This window comes from Plectropomus leopardus, chromosome 16, assembly GCF_026936395.1.
Source record: "Plectropomus leopardus strain MGB_pleo_1.0 chromosome 16, ASM2693639v1, whole genome shotgun sequence".
In the NCBI taxonomy this organism is placed as follows: Eukaryota; Metazoa; Chordata; class Actinopteri; order Perciformes; family Serranidae; genus Plectropomus; species Plectropomus leopardus.
In genome coordinates this window covers 3850989-3865000 of record NC_142191.1, presented here as the reverse complement: position 1 = coordinate 3865000, position 14012 = coordinate 3850989, and the positions used below count along the sequence as shown (strand labels likewise).

Genomic DNA, 14012 nt, shown 5'->3' with positions numbered 1-14012 from the left:
TGGTTTTTAAGGGTAAATAAGTTGCCAGAATGCTTACAAAGCTTCAAAATAGGGTTTGCCATCAAAAATGAGGATCCCCCTAAAGGTCTGGGCTGAGCCCCCAATGTCCTCAAAACAACAGAGCTGCAGCTTCAGAGGAGTTCAAAACTTGATCGAGAAAACTTACATTTATTTCTCATTCATGGAGCCATCGGGGTATAATGCATCATGAATGTATTCATACCGGCAGCATTTGTGCATTTATATAATTCTGTTGTACAGAGCCATGAGCTGCTGTGAATCAATACACACTTCAGCCTGCATAATGGGGCTGTAGCACGCATAAGATATGCACAATCCAAACACTAAAATGGGCCTTGACAGAGGATTGCTTCAAGAAACTGCTGAGAACAAGGAGAAACTACCGGATCGACGATGAGTAATGGGATGATGCCACAAATGTCTTTTCTCAGGAGGCAAATGATGCTTTATAAAGCTTTGTGTGACTGTGTTACAGGTAATTAAAGATGCAAAAATATTAACGCAATTCCCCCAATAAAGTGACAATACCCGCACAGCAGCGCTTCTCTCCTGGGTGCCAGCGGGTAGAGGGTAAACCCCAGTAAACCAAAACTAGAATAACCGCCTCGCAGTTGTATACATTCACTAACCAGTCAAGATACAGTTACATCCACGCCTGCCACGCAGTGATAAAAAACAATGCTCTAACTGTGGATGTTTCTGCAAAGAGGCTAAAAATTCTAAAACGCAGATGTTTCACACACATCTTCAACTAGGCAGCACGAAAGATCAATACAACCAGCACAGTTTCAAGGTTAGTGTCACCAATGTCTGACCTTCTGTTCCTGAGGTATGGTGTTGAATAACAGCCAAAAATGGGAATTTGCTGAACACTGTGATGTAAAGCTAAACTTTGACCTTTTGGATATAAATGTCATCACTTCATCATTATATCCTGGTAGACAATTTGAAGAAATTTTGTCATAATGAGCATATGAATTCTTGAGTTATAGTCAAAAACATGGTTTTTGAAGTCACAGCGACCTTTGACCATCACATTTTAATTAGTTCATTGTTGAGTTCAGGTGGACATTTGTGCTAAATTTGAAGAAATTTCCACAAGGCGTTCTCAAGATATCATGTCATATCATATCACAAGAACTAGACAGATTGCAAGGTCAGAGTGACCTTTGACCACCAAATTTTGCTCGGTTCATTGTTGAGTTCAGGTGGCCGTTTGTGCCAAATTTGAGAAAATACCCTCAAGGTTGCTATGAAATACTGGGCTCAGGAGAAAGAGACAGACAAAAGGGCACTGTGACCTTTGACCACCAAACTCTAATCAAGTCATTGTTAAGTTGAAGAGGACATTTGTGCCAAATTTAAGTAAATACCCTCAAAGTGTTCTTGAGATATAGGGTTCACGAGAACGAGACAGACAGATGGACAACCCAAAAACATAATGCCTTCAACTACGGCTGTACGGAGGCATAAAAATCCAGCGCACAGCAGGTTACTAGACCTGACACCACATTTTAAAACAGATTAAATTAAAAACAAAAAAGATTGAACTACACTTTGCATGTTGTTTTATTAGAATTACTCTGTGCCTGATTGCCATCAGATGTGCCTTTAAATAATCAGCTTCTGATTAGCAGAGAACCCAACAGGTTCTCATTTCTCCATACAAATGCAACACAAAAGGTCAACAATAATAGGCAAAAGCAACTCTGAGTCAACTATTCAAAATTATATAAAGATTGAGAGATTAAATTTCCATAAGAAAATGAAATACAATGACAGAAAAACTTGGTAAAGTTTATAAAAAATAACTTTTAACCCCAAATTTTGTTATTGCATGTAAACTACAGTCAAACTGTCAAACTAGGCAGCGCTGGTCAAATATCAAATTTATTTGCTACTGCATTACCTGTTTCTTACCTCAAATGTTTTAAGAAACATATTTTACTGTACTGTTTAGCTGTAAAATTAGAGCGTTTTCTTATAGTGCCTTGTTTGTTTTGGCTCGACTGTTTCCAAAACGGCGGCCAGGTCACAAACGTTAACACTAAAAATATGTTTCTGAATACATCTGAGGTGAGAATTAGGCAGTGAAGTCACAGAATATTGATTTTGTCTTTGATCGGCACTGCTTAGTTTGACAGTTTGACCGCAGTTCATGAGCAGCGACCGACATAATTCACTCCTCAGCTCTGATTGGTTGTTTATGCTCACATGCAGTCTTGCCATTTTTTTCATAGATTATCTGTCTTATGTGAATATAGTGACAATTTCACTAATCATGACAAAAAGTTATAAAAGTTACCATCTACAGCTTTAATATCAGAGTACAAAATCTGGCTATTCCATCTCCAGTACTACTGATGAAGAGTAGATCCAATTCCCCAACTGTTTGTTTACTGGCAAATAAACACACTGGCTGGACAACAGTGTTGGCTAATAAAACGACCTCTCCATAAAGTGCCATTTGTTAGGCAATTATCTTTATTCTACCAAGCAGAAAATAACTTGAGCGCAATAGTAAGGTGTGCCGGTGCGGAGCTCATAATAGCATGCAGACGCTATAATTAGGCGGCTCTTTACAGGGGGAACGAACGGGTTCCTGGCCGACCTGGGGGAAAAATCTAACGGCCAAAAGCAATTTGCAGGCGCCTTCCAATTTCCATGAATGATTCCTTGAATTTAACGATGTAAACAAACACGCTCTTCAATGGCTTGGACATCGGCGGCGGTCGGACAGCAACTGGTTGGCAGGATGGACTCGGCTGTGCCTAGCTGGTGTTAAAAAGTTGTTAGGAGATTTTTATTTGCTTTTTTATTTTGGAAAAAAAAGGAGGCTGGGTTCAGAAACCTGCAAGTATGCCGTTCTGTTTTCAACTTTTTCACGGTGCGCTCAATCAGGCTCGGCTCCAGTATTCATTTGTTTGATTGTGGAGAGAAAAACCTGCACTGACATTTGGAAACATGACCTGTTGCCCACGTCTAAGTATTTACAGAAGTTGTGTGGAAAACATTATGGAGCTCTAAAGCACTGCTTTCCAGTGGTGGGCTGAAATCAATACGATGCACAAGTCAGGGTCTTCTCGTGGAGCCCTGACCTCTTTGTCACCTCGAAGCAGCAAAATGTGAATAGTGGATGTATAAGTGTGTGGGTGCATGGATCCTGGCGATGTGTTCTGGGTCAATTGCACTGGTGGGTGGCGGCGACATGAGCCGCCACCTTGTTACTGGGTCATGCAAGCCAAAGATGCTACACATTTCCGTTTATGTGTGTGAGTTTGTGTTTACCAGCAGAGAGCCTCGGCCGAGTCCTGGGTGTCTGCATCTCTTGCCGTGCGTGGGGCAGCATGTGGTAGCGCTTGGCTTCGTTGACCAGATCGCGACACGCCTCCGACGACTTGATGAGCTCCTCGTTGTCCACCACGTTCAGAAGGTAGGACGGGTGGATGAAGGGAAGACGAACCACCGCCAGCAGATCTGACAGAGTCTGAGATGAAGATGAGGAGGAAGGAAAAGAAAACCAATGATTCGACGTTGAAGGCAATCAGTTTACGCTTATATAACACAACAGAGGCAAAAAATAAAAACACAAATAAAACAGTGTTTGCAGACGTTTAAATTAATTTAGACTGAGTGAAACTGCCAGGGATGATCAAAGGTTTTATATGAACACCATTAAATAAATAGCAGATAATGGATCACAGTCGGTAAACACAGACTCTCACATATTTTACAAAGAACATTTGGATTAACTCTAAACCTCATTATGAAGGTTTTTCTTAATAATATTAAAAACAGAAAAGTGACGATAAACGCCTGAGCTGTTCCAGTGAGGAAAGCGGCGAGAACATTAGATCCGTCAGAGTCAGGCCCTCAAAACTCAACACGCTGAATGTGTCAGATTTCTATTTCTGTTCTTGTGCAGGACAAAATGCCCACACTGGGATGAAAAGGCAGGAGAGCATCTCTAAATCGCAGTTTTTGTGCCTCCACACCGGGAATAGCTATGGCTGGAGGCATTATGTTTTTGGTTTGGACGTCTACCCTATTCTTGTGAATGCAATAATGTCAAGAACACCTTGAAAACATTTCTTCAAATATGGCACAAATGTCCACTTGTACTCAGCGATATAATGATTAGACTTCGGTCATCCGGAGGTTAAGGTTACTATGAGCTTGCACCCGTCTCATTCTCAGGAAACACAATATGTCAAGGAGGCCTTGAGGGAGTTTCCTCAAATTTGGCACAAACATCACTCACTTTACCATCCTTGTGAATTTGATATATCATGATTTATCGAGAACACCTTGAAGAATATTTTCTCAAATTTGGCACAAACATCCACCTGGACTTAACCATGAACTGATTAGATCTTGGTGGTCATTGGCCAAAGGTCAAAGTCACTGTGACCTCTTCCTTATGACCACAATATCTCAAGAACACCTTGAGGGAAATTTCTCAAATTTGTCACAAACATCCACTTGGACTCAACAAAACCCTAACCCTTTGTGTCCCTAACTCAAGAATTCATATGGTAATAAAGACACATTTTACACAAAAGGGACAATTTTGAAATTTGGACATTTTATATCCAAAAGATCAAATGTCAACTTCAATGTGGCATCATAATGTTCTGCAAAAACACTTTTGTATCCAAAACTCACCATCATAGCTCAGAGACAGGAGAGATATTTGGTCAGACACTGAATTGGTGACACCAATCTTGAAACTGTGCTGAGTGTATAGATCATGTGTGCTGCTGGGGGAAGATGTGTGTTAAACATCCATGTATTTTTGCATGCAAACTATAAGAGCAGCTTGACTACGTGAAGGCATTCAACCACAAGGCAGTAATTCTAGTTTATGCACGCACCATTATAGGAGCATTCACTCTTTGCAAATATAACTTAAAACAACTCCACAGACATCTGATTCAGTCATTAGAAGTTATTCATCACCAAACAAGAAGCCACCAATAAACATTTTACAAAGTTTTCAGCAACATCCGCTCACGATCTCACTTCACGTATGTACATTTGGTTGCGCTGCGAGAGCCTAAACAAGGCAGCAGGGGAGCATCCTACCGCTTCTTCCACCTTCTGCTTCTGATTTTTCCCGGCTCCAAATTAAATCTTTCAGACAGCTAATGTTCTTCTGCAGCTAAATTAAGACCCAGTTCTGGTTAATCACAACTCCATTCAAGCCGGGAGACGATGCAAAGATGCCACAGCACCATCGGGTTTTTTAGGGATCCAACAAAAAAATAAAGACTGATTTTACACAATTACGGCATATAATTGGCACCTTTTCCTTTGACGCGTCTTTTGAGGTGAGGATTTGAGCACGGTGATTAGGCTTTTAAGAGATTTAATGTTGTGGAGTGAACCGAAAATTATGAAAATCCTCAACTGTGGCAACACAAATATTTGTTTTTGTGTGCGTATTTGTTCCGTCGCTGGATGTGCATACATTTAATGTGTGCTTATACTGTATAGGTGTTCAACCACAGAGGTAGGACAGGCTGTTGCCATGGAAACCATGTCTATAGCTCTGGCTCCTGCTTCTTTTTTGTCTTTTCAGTGTGTGTATAACTGTATGTGTGCCCGTCTGTACCCCCATGGGAGTCTCATCTATGCCAACAGTAAAAGCTGTAAACAAGCTCGGACGGTGCGACAAAGAGCTGGGTGGAGGTTGACCCCGCTGACCCCTTCGGTTCAGACCGACGTGACCGAGCCGCGCAGAGGGAGAGAGTGACAAAACAACAGACTCAGAGAAACATCATTCAGGGGAGAACAAATAATAAGCTGACACTCTGCCTAAGCATCTCTCTCTCCCACCTGAGGCCTGCTTTCTCTGGCATGTGTCCCATTTGTTTTCCGGCCATGTCCGGGGCGCAGCTGACCAGAAAAGAGGAAATAAGACAGCGGAGAGAGGAACAAAGTAGAAGAGAGGAGAGAGTGGCGTGAGAAGAGACAAGTGAGAGACGAGGGGGAGGAAGAAAAGACAAGATAAAGTAAGACAAAACGAGATGCCGGCAGAAAGGACGCGACGGCAGTCAGGGAAATCTGCTGATGACACTTCCTCTCTGCGAGCATGCTCCGAGCCAAACACCGGCCTGCAGATGGGACCGTCTACTTCCCTCCTCCACGAACGCACACAGCTTACCCAACAGTTTATCAAACAAACAGCTCAATATCCACATAAACACCCGCGGTCGCTCCCAGCGCTGCAGCCTCAAATGCAGTGGGAAGGTAAAGCCAAAGCGAGCTACTTAGCATCCTGAGATATTCTTCAGGGAAGAATCACCGGCTCAGGAGAAGATACTACTTCCAATTAAAGTGCCCCCATAGTGGGAGATTTGCCCCAATAGTTACTGAGTCATGTCACACTCAAACGGAGGAGACTTAAGCTTCAGGCTCTGCTTTTCTATTACCAGCTACTTTTCTCCAGTTCTGCAACAATCTCACCTACTTTGGTCTCATGACATTGAATCATTAATGCCAGCGGATGTGGATACATTTCCAAAACACCTTTTTGACGGTGCATCATTTTTAAAGCTTCTGGGAACCTGAATCACCAAAAAACTTTCTTAGTATGTAATTTAGGATCGTACTTGCATAATAAAAGGCGTCAAAAATGATCAGACATTAGCCTCAGTCCAAATTTAAAATATTGTTATTTTAGTTTTTTCAGTTTTCTGAAGCTGGGTTGATTTGGATGTGGTTATCCCCAATCCTGATCAAAATTTCAAAGTCAGCTATCAGTTGACACTAATTTCACCGCAATCCCTCAAGACACTTCAATTCAATACTGTAGATATAATGTTATCAGACGTGGCGATGTCATTCTGTCTTTAACTAACGTAGCTTTAAAAAAAACAAACTCACCATTCAGTGACAGAGTGAAATGTATAATTTTGAGAATTTTCTGATTTTGAAAGTTCAGAGGGTGCTGAAGATGAGAGACAGTTTGACAAATGTGGTATCCAAGGAAGTGTCAATCAAAACGTGATCTGCTGCGCCCACACAGTCTTGCGAAATGCTATTATGACATGCTGATATTATCGTCCATCCCCAGACTGTACTTCTGCATTAGGACACAAAGAGTAAAGAAGCAGATTGAGCAACACACTCCTGCTCTCAACTTTTAAAGTACAAACCCCCCAACAGTCCTAAATGTCTGAATACGGTGAGCTGAGTACCCCTCTTGTTTTTACATGCATTTTATCTTTTATATCTTTTGTGATTAATCTAAAGATAAAATAAGCTGACCATGACCATCCTTCCAGCAGAGTAATAGCTTCTAAATCAATACTATCTAAGTAGGAATGCACACGCTGGTGTTGTATTTAAAGTCAGTTCTGGCTCATGAGATCATACGTGAGCATCTGCAGGTCGTCAGAAATAGGTCCTCACAACTGACCGCTCTGACCCTCAGAGCTAAATTAAAGCTGTATATGGGGCAGTTCCAGCCAGGTGGTGCCCTTAGTGGCACTGCAGAAATACATGTGCAGAAATGTTTGTGAGGCGCATGTGTGAAATCTTGCTCCTATTTGGAACAGAAGGTGGACCGGCTAGAAATTTGTGTTTGGTCTAATCAGGTGTAGTTTGCATGTTGCGTGGGTTTTATCTAAATATTCTGGTGACCTTTAAAAAGGTCCTAGCTCAACCCAGATTGTCTAATAATCGTAGCAATGTCCTATAATCCTAGAAATGTACTAAAATTTTAGAAATGTCCTAACATCCTAGAAATGTCCTACAATCCTAAAAATGTGTTAAATCCCAGAAATGTCCTAAAATCCTAGAAACTTCAGAAAATCCCAGAAATTTCCTAAAATCTTACAAATATCTGAAGTCCTAGAAATGCCCTACAATCCTTGGAATGTCCTACAATCCTAAAATTGTCCTGAAATACTAGAAAAATGTATGGGATCGTGCAACTGGCCTCTTGTCATACCCCCAAAGCAAAGTAAGTTCAGTATCTCTGCACCGGGCGATACGGTCACGACCTGCTCCAGGTGGTTTCTCCTGCCTCTTGTGCAATGCGTGCAGGGATAGACGACCTTGAATAAGAATAAGCGAGTAAGAATAAGCGAGTACAGAAAATCGGTCATGTAGGAGCTCAGAAGGCAAACTGCTTTCAGAACTCGAGGAGCGGATGAATTCGGAGCACAAACCAGTCGGCAGGTCGAGAGTTCAAGGCGTGATGGACAGACTAAGCCACATTTGAGCTCAGTGCACATGGGTTCTCATTAGCAGTACCAACGTGGCACACCAGCATCAATACTCACACACACATATACACACACCAAGTTAACTTTGCTTTACCTGTGCGAGATAAAGTAAAGAAAACAAGCATCCTACTGTACCATCTGCAAGTCTTAGCTACACACAAACCCACATCTGCTGTAGCTTCTCTTCACTTGCCAAACATCTTTAAAATAGCAGTAAAACTACCTCAAAGAGCATCTGGTCTCTGCAGAAAAGGCAAGGACGGCTACCACATAAATATCCACCCAAAGATGCAGTCACACACACACATACAGCACACACAGAGAGGGATTTTCACATAGAAAGAGACAGATGGATTCACTTCAGGCCTGCAGGATGATTGTACTGTACTATAATCATTTGCTATTTGTGGTCACAGTTGTTGATCTGGTTCAGTCCGAAGGCTGATTTGACTGTTGATGAGATTAAAGCAATGCAAAGTCACTGGGGCTGACCTCTGATTAAATAAACAACCAGAGATTCAATGGTAAATAGAGCGGGATCCTCAGAGTATGTGCGTGTGTTTGGATGGGTGTATTTGGTGGAGTGTGTTTGGGGTAATGCCTGTTTTCCTCCTCTATTTCTGTGAAGGGGGAAAGAAGAATTAACTCTTCATCTCTAATTCTGACTAACTCACTATCTCTCCCACTTCGTCTTCTTCTTCTTCTTCTTCTCTCTCTAACTCTATTCCCGCTCCTCGCTCTTCCTCCCACACACGCATATATCGGCATGGAAATGAGGAAGAGTTGCACACTTGCTGCTAAAATTCAAATCCAAAGTGTCAGGCCTCACGAAAATGAAAAGAAAAAAAAGGAGTCCTGCTTCGTGCCAGCCGTGAAAGCAACTCAAGCAAGGAATTATTGCGAATATTGTTAACTCAAGGTTCTTGTTTATCATCTGAAATAGTGTTTCTAAAGAAACGAAAAAGGACTATTTTATTATCGCCTTAATACAAGTGTGGAGTCGTGTCTTTCCTTGACTTTTTCTGCATTTTGGGTGAGCAATTTTTACTTAATACTTTGTTGCTTTTTTTTTTTGCAGACTTGTACCTTGTGGTCACTGATTCACTTACTGATGTTAGTGTCTGTCTGATATACACTATAAAACATATATGGGCCCTGTCTAACACCTGGTGTAAAACCGTGCATAGCAAAGCAGTAGTTGTGTAAGTAGTAAATGTACTTGCTTCCATGGGCGTTTAAGTCAGTGTTTTTCAAACATTCACTTTATTTGAAGCAGCCTACCACGATTTAAACATCTGCCACCATGTACTGATTTTATATTTTTGGAGCTGGGCTGTTTACTAGGAGTGCTGTTAGAAAATCTATAAAGTGTTAATTTATTCATTACACCACACTCTTAGAGAGCAGCACGTACTCTGGGCACAGATGGAGCAGCAGAACTTTAGGTGGAGATAAAGTGAAACTTTTGTTCACTGCGCTGGGTCTAAACGTTTGCTTTCACGCCCTTCTGCAGCAGCTGCTCCTCTCTTCCATCAATCTGATCAGTTTTGACAGATCGTCAGATCAATTATCAACCCCCAAACTTAAACTTCACAAACAGCAGCAGAGAAAAAAGAGAACTCCTGATGAGTTTCACTTGTGCTGACTTCACAGACCTGCAATACTGACTAACTTTTGAGGGGATGGAAAATGATAAAAAAAAAAAAAAAGGAACACACTTTGGTGCATTGCATTTTGGAGGTGGCAGAAAGCTTTCAAGTCATTGACCAATATTGACCAATATCAGAATAGCACTTCTTTTGGCAATTTTTGTTTTTTAAACTTTTATTAGGTAAGGAGAGAAACACGTTATTGGGGTGGATTAAAAAGAGGAACATTATCTGCCACCTCTAATCGCTCCCTACAAACGAGAGGAGAGAGGGAAAGAAGAAAAAAAAAACCATCAATTCCACGACTGTGTTTTCTGCTACGTATGTTTCTATGGTCACCCTGTGATCAAATTACAGTGCATTATGAAAATGTATGATGACAAATGTTCAGCTGAGAGTGAAAGGCAGTGAGATGTCATGAGGGTCCTCCTGGTGCTGGAGAATAATCAAAACTCGAGAGTTTTAAAGACATTATTTAGCTTAAGAAGTAGGAGAATTATCTCAGCACATGAAGGAACACTTCACCCTTCAGTTTATCTTTTTGTCTCCAAGATGTAGTGGAGTAGACGCATAAAGCTAAATAAAATGTAAATACTCTAGTCAATTACAAATACTTTAATTTATACTTAAATAAAATACTTGAGTAAACGTAATTAGATACATTTAATCACTGGTGACTCACTGCTCTTGCTGCAGCACGCTCAGGTTCTCCAGTTCGCCATATAAACAAATAAATAGCAGTGTGCCAGGTGCAGGAACACCTGGCTTTTGAAGGAAACAGGAGATGACACTGTGATTGGTTGAATTTATGTTACGCCCAAAACACACCTATGATTAATGAGGGGCCGAGTGCAACCCCCTTGCCCCTTACTTTGCGCCTAAATTATGCAACATTTTGGACACGCCCGTAGACCATGCACTACAGATAAACAGAGTATATGTTTGATTATGGTGGCACCTTGTCTAATGACATACTTTTATGCAAATCTTGCTTCAATGTATTCATTCATTATGTTGTCAATTACTACGCTGCCATCTTTTCAATCTCTGCCCACTTAGTAAATAGAGTTTAATCATTCATTTTGGGGAGAATTAATTCTGCATTTGCTTTGTGGAGCTCTTAAACGCCACGCTGTACCTCTTTCTCTGTTCTACAAATCACTTTATGGATTTATAAGTCGACTCTTGCAGTCTGAAAGTGAAACACGGAGTGAAATGATAAGTAATTGATGATTTTGGAGTTGAACTTTCATCTAAAGAGGCCTATCCTTCCTGACAACACGGCGGCAGCATGATAATCCTGTACTCCAATCCCTTTGTTGAGATATTATGTTAAAAAATACAAGCAGCTCTTAAGCCCCTTCATTCCTCCATCTTCTCCACCTGTCTGAAGCTTCAAAACCCTGAAATGACACAATTCTTTTCATCCATTGTGATTGTGGATGAAATCTTTTCTGGTTTTGCTCTTTTTGAGGCAGATATACTCTCGGGATTACACTAATATTGACGACGTGTGCCCTCCCCGTGAACTGAGGCTCAAGTCTTCAGTGTGGGAAATTAAATTACCGTGTTCTTGTAGCCGTCTGAAATTGCCGGCGGGGCTGTGACAGGGCCGAGGCAGACCCGTATGTGTGTTTACCTGAATAGGTCATGATTTTTATTCACGTCTGAAAATGAGCTGAAGTCTGATTTTTCGCAAGATAATCCAACAGCTAAGAAGACGATTTGACATTTAAACTAAGTGGGACCTTCATCTGGTGAACTCTGGTAAATATTGATGAAGGCTTTTATCGTCCTCCCAAAAGGCACGGCGAATGATGACTGCGTGCGCTGGACGCATGCCATGTGCTAAAAGGGTTAGATTTGTCATTGTGTTTGCATGTGTGCAATCTGAATCAGGTAAATGAGAGTACTCACGACACTGACACCAATGAGTGACGTGATTGCACTCAGCGGATGAGAGCAGGCATCGTGCATCTGACTCCATTTCTCTCTAACAACCTCTTGAGCAATCGCTCTCTCTTGCACAGACACGCAGAGTGAATGTGAGCTCCGTCCCTTCAGATGGAGCATGTGACCTGTCATTTTCAACTCCTCGCCTACTCATGCAAGCAACCCGTGTGTGCTTTTAACCAGAGACGGCATCTAATGGATGCAAATCATTAAAGCTACTGTGCCAACTGAAAGATACAGACTGTGCCTTTGTTCACCCTAAAATGAAAAATATATATTTTTCCTCTTAGCTGTAGTGCTATTTATCAGTCTAGATTGTTTTGGTGTAAGTTGTGGAGTGTTGGAGATATCGGCTGCAGTGATGTCTGCCTTCTCTCTAATATAATTGAACTGGATGGTACTCGGCTTGTGGTGCTCAAAGCACCAAAAAATATATTTGAAAAACTCAATAACAATGTCTCTTTCCAAAAAGCATGACCCTGTTACAGAAGATAACCCACAGACCTTGCTGTGAGCATTTTCATTTAAGAAATATTTTCTCTCTACCAAACTACACCCGCCAACTGCATCACAGTGCAGAAGGAAGAGTGCATCTACTCATGGATGAGACAATGGTGCTTAGATGCACGCTTCTTTCTGGGCAATGATACAGATGCCAGGTGTAATTCAGTAGGAAGAAAAAAGTTTATACATGAAACTGCTCACAACAAGGTCTGTGGATTATCTTAAGTAACCTGTCATGCTGTTCCCATGCACTGTATATATTCTTACTAAAAGTATGCACCATAATTTGTATGTAACCCGAGTAATAACGAGCCAGTAATTCTTTTATACCCCATGTATTCAGGCAGGCTGAATCATGTCACCAATACTGTGACTTGAGTTAAACAGAAGTAGTACACCGAGCCAAAGTCTGCGCAAGGAGGCAGGTTGGGTTTGTGAATGGGTCAAACAAACACAGGACTTTACCCCGGGAGACCAGTATTTGTGTTATTTCAGGGTATGATGTCACCATGTTTCTTTTCCTAAACCCTTACCAACATAACTTTACTTACCTAAACTATACCTACACATCTTTACTTTCTTTATTCCAGCCTATGTAACTTTACTCACCTTAACCAGCCTCAGCCTGCGCAACTTTAAGTCAAGTCAGTTTTACCTATAAAGCCCATCGTCACAAATCCCAATTTGTCTCAGAGGGCTTTACGGCATACGACATCCCTCTGACCTCAGACCCTTATATCAACTAACCCCCCCCTTACATTAAGTACTTCATGTGACAAACGCATTTATGGGGAGTTAATTCATTAGATATCATACAAACTGTTGTATGAGGATAGAACTGAGTCATGATTTCTGGAAAGAGACATTGCTGTTGAGTTTTCAAATAGATTTGTTTGGCGCTTTGAGCGCCACCAGCAGGGTGCCATCTAGTTCCATTATATTAGAGAGAAGGCAGACATCTACAGCTGATATCTCCAACAGTCAACAACGAACCAAAACAATCTCGACTGGTAAATAGCACCGCAGGAATGAGAAAAAAAATACACATTCTTTAAACTAGGCGGTGAACAGTCTCTTTAAAGAAAACATGGCAGCAACTTTTCAAGTTCATAATAAAAAGTTCTGTGTTTTTTTTTCAACAGGTGGACCATATGGAAAGTATTCACAGAAGTCTGGACATATGGAGGCGCTACTTTTAGCTTGTCCGCCCACACACACTTTTTCCCCCTCTTCTATTTTCCAAGGGTCATTTATGAGGACTCCATATGTTTATCCACTTGTATTCTGATATGCAGCACCAATAACACCATGTGACTTCACCTCTCTTGAACCTGCAGAAAATGCTGCTGCACAGCCCAGCACAAAACTCACTTTTTTCTGTCCTCTACACACACATATACATACACTGAGGAAAGGTGGACAGAGGATGTGAATAGGATGATCCTGGTGAAAGGCAGGGATAATGTGTCTAACAGGAGCCTCTCAGATCTGTCAGAGGCAGCGGAGAAGCAGCCGTGAAGCTGCCATCCGCTAACACAGATGACAAATGTCCACTGAGCATTTTCCATTCCACTACTGTCAGCGAGGACTAACGCCTCTCACTGTACGTGTGTGTGTGAAATGATTCAGTGCCACAACGACATCAAATAAA

The 14012-nt window shown here is 41.4% G+C and overlaps 1 protein-coding gene across 8 annotated transcripts in view; it reads right to left on the bottom strand.

Moving 5' to 3' along the window:
- klhl29 (kelch-like family member 29) overlaps positions 1-14012 on the bottom strand; it is a 380738-nt gene that overhangs the window by 102610 nt on the left and 264116 nt on the right. For all 8 annotated transcript variants that reach the window (XM_088089183.1, XM_088089186.1, XM_042503866.2 and 5 more), the window contains one exon: positions 3310-3508. In XM_088089183.1, coding sequence (XP_087945309.1) covers positions 3310-3508 — 199 coding nt within the window. The remainder of the gene's footprint in view (positions 1-3309; positions 3509-14012) is intronic.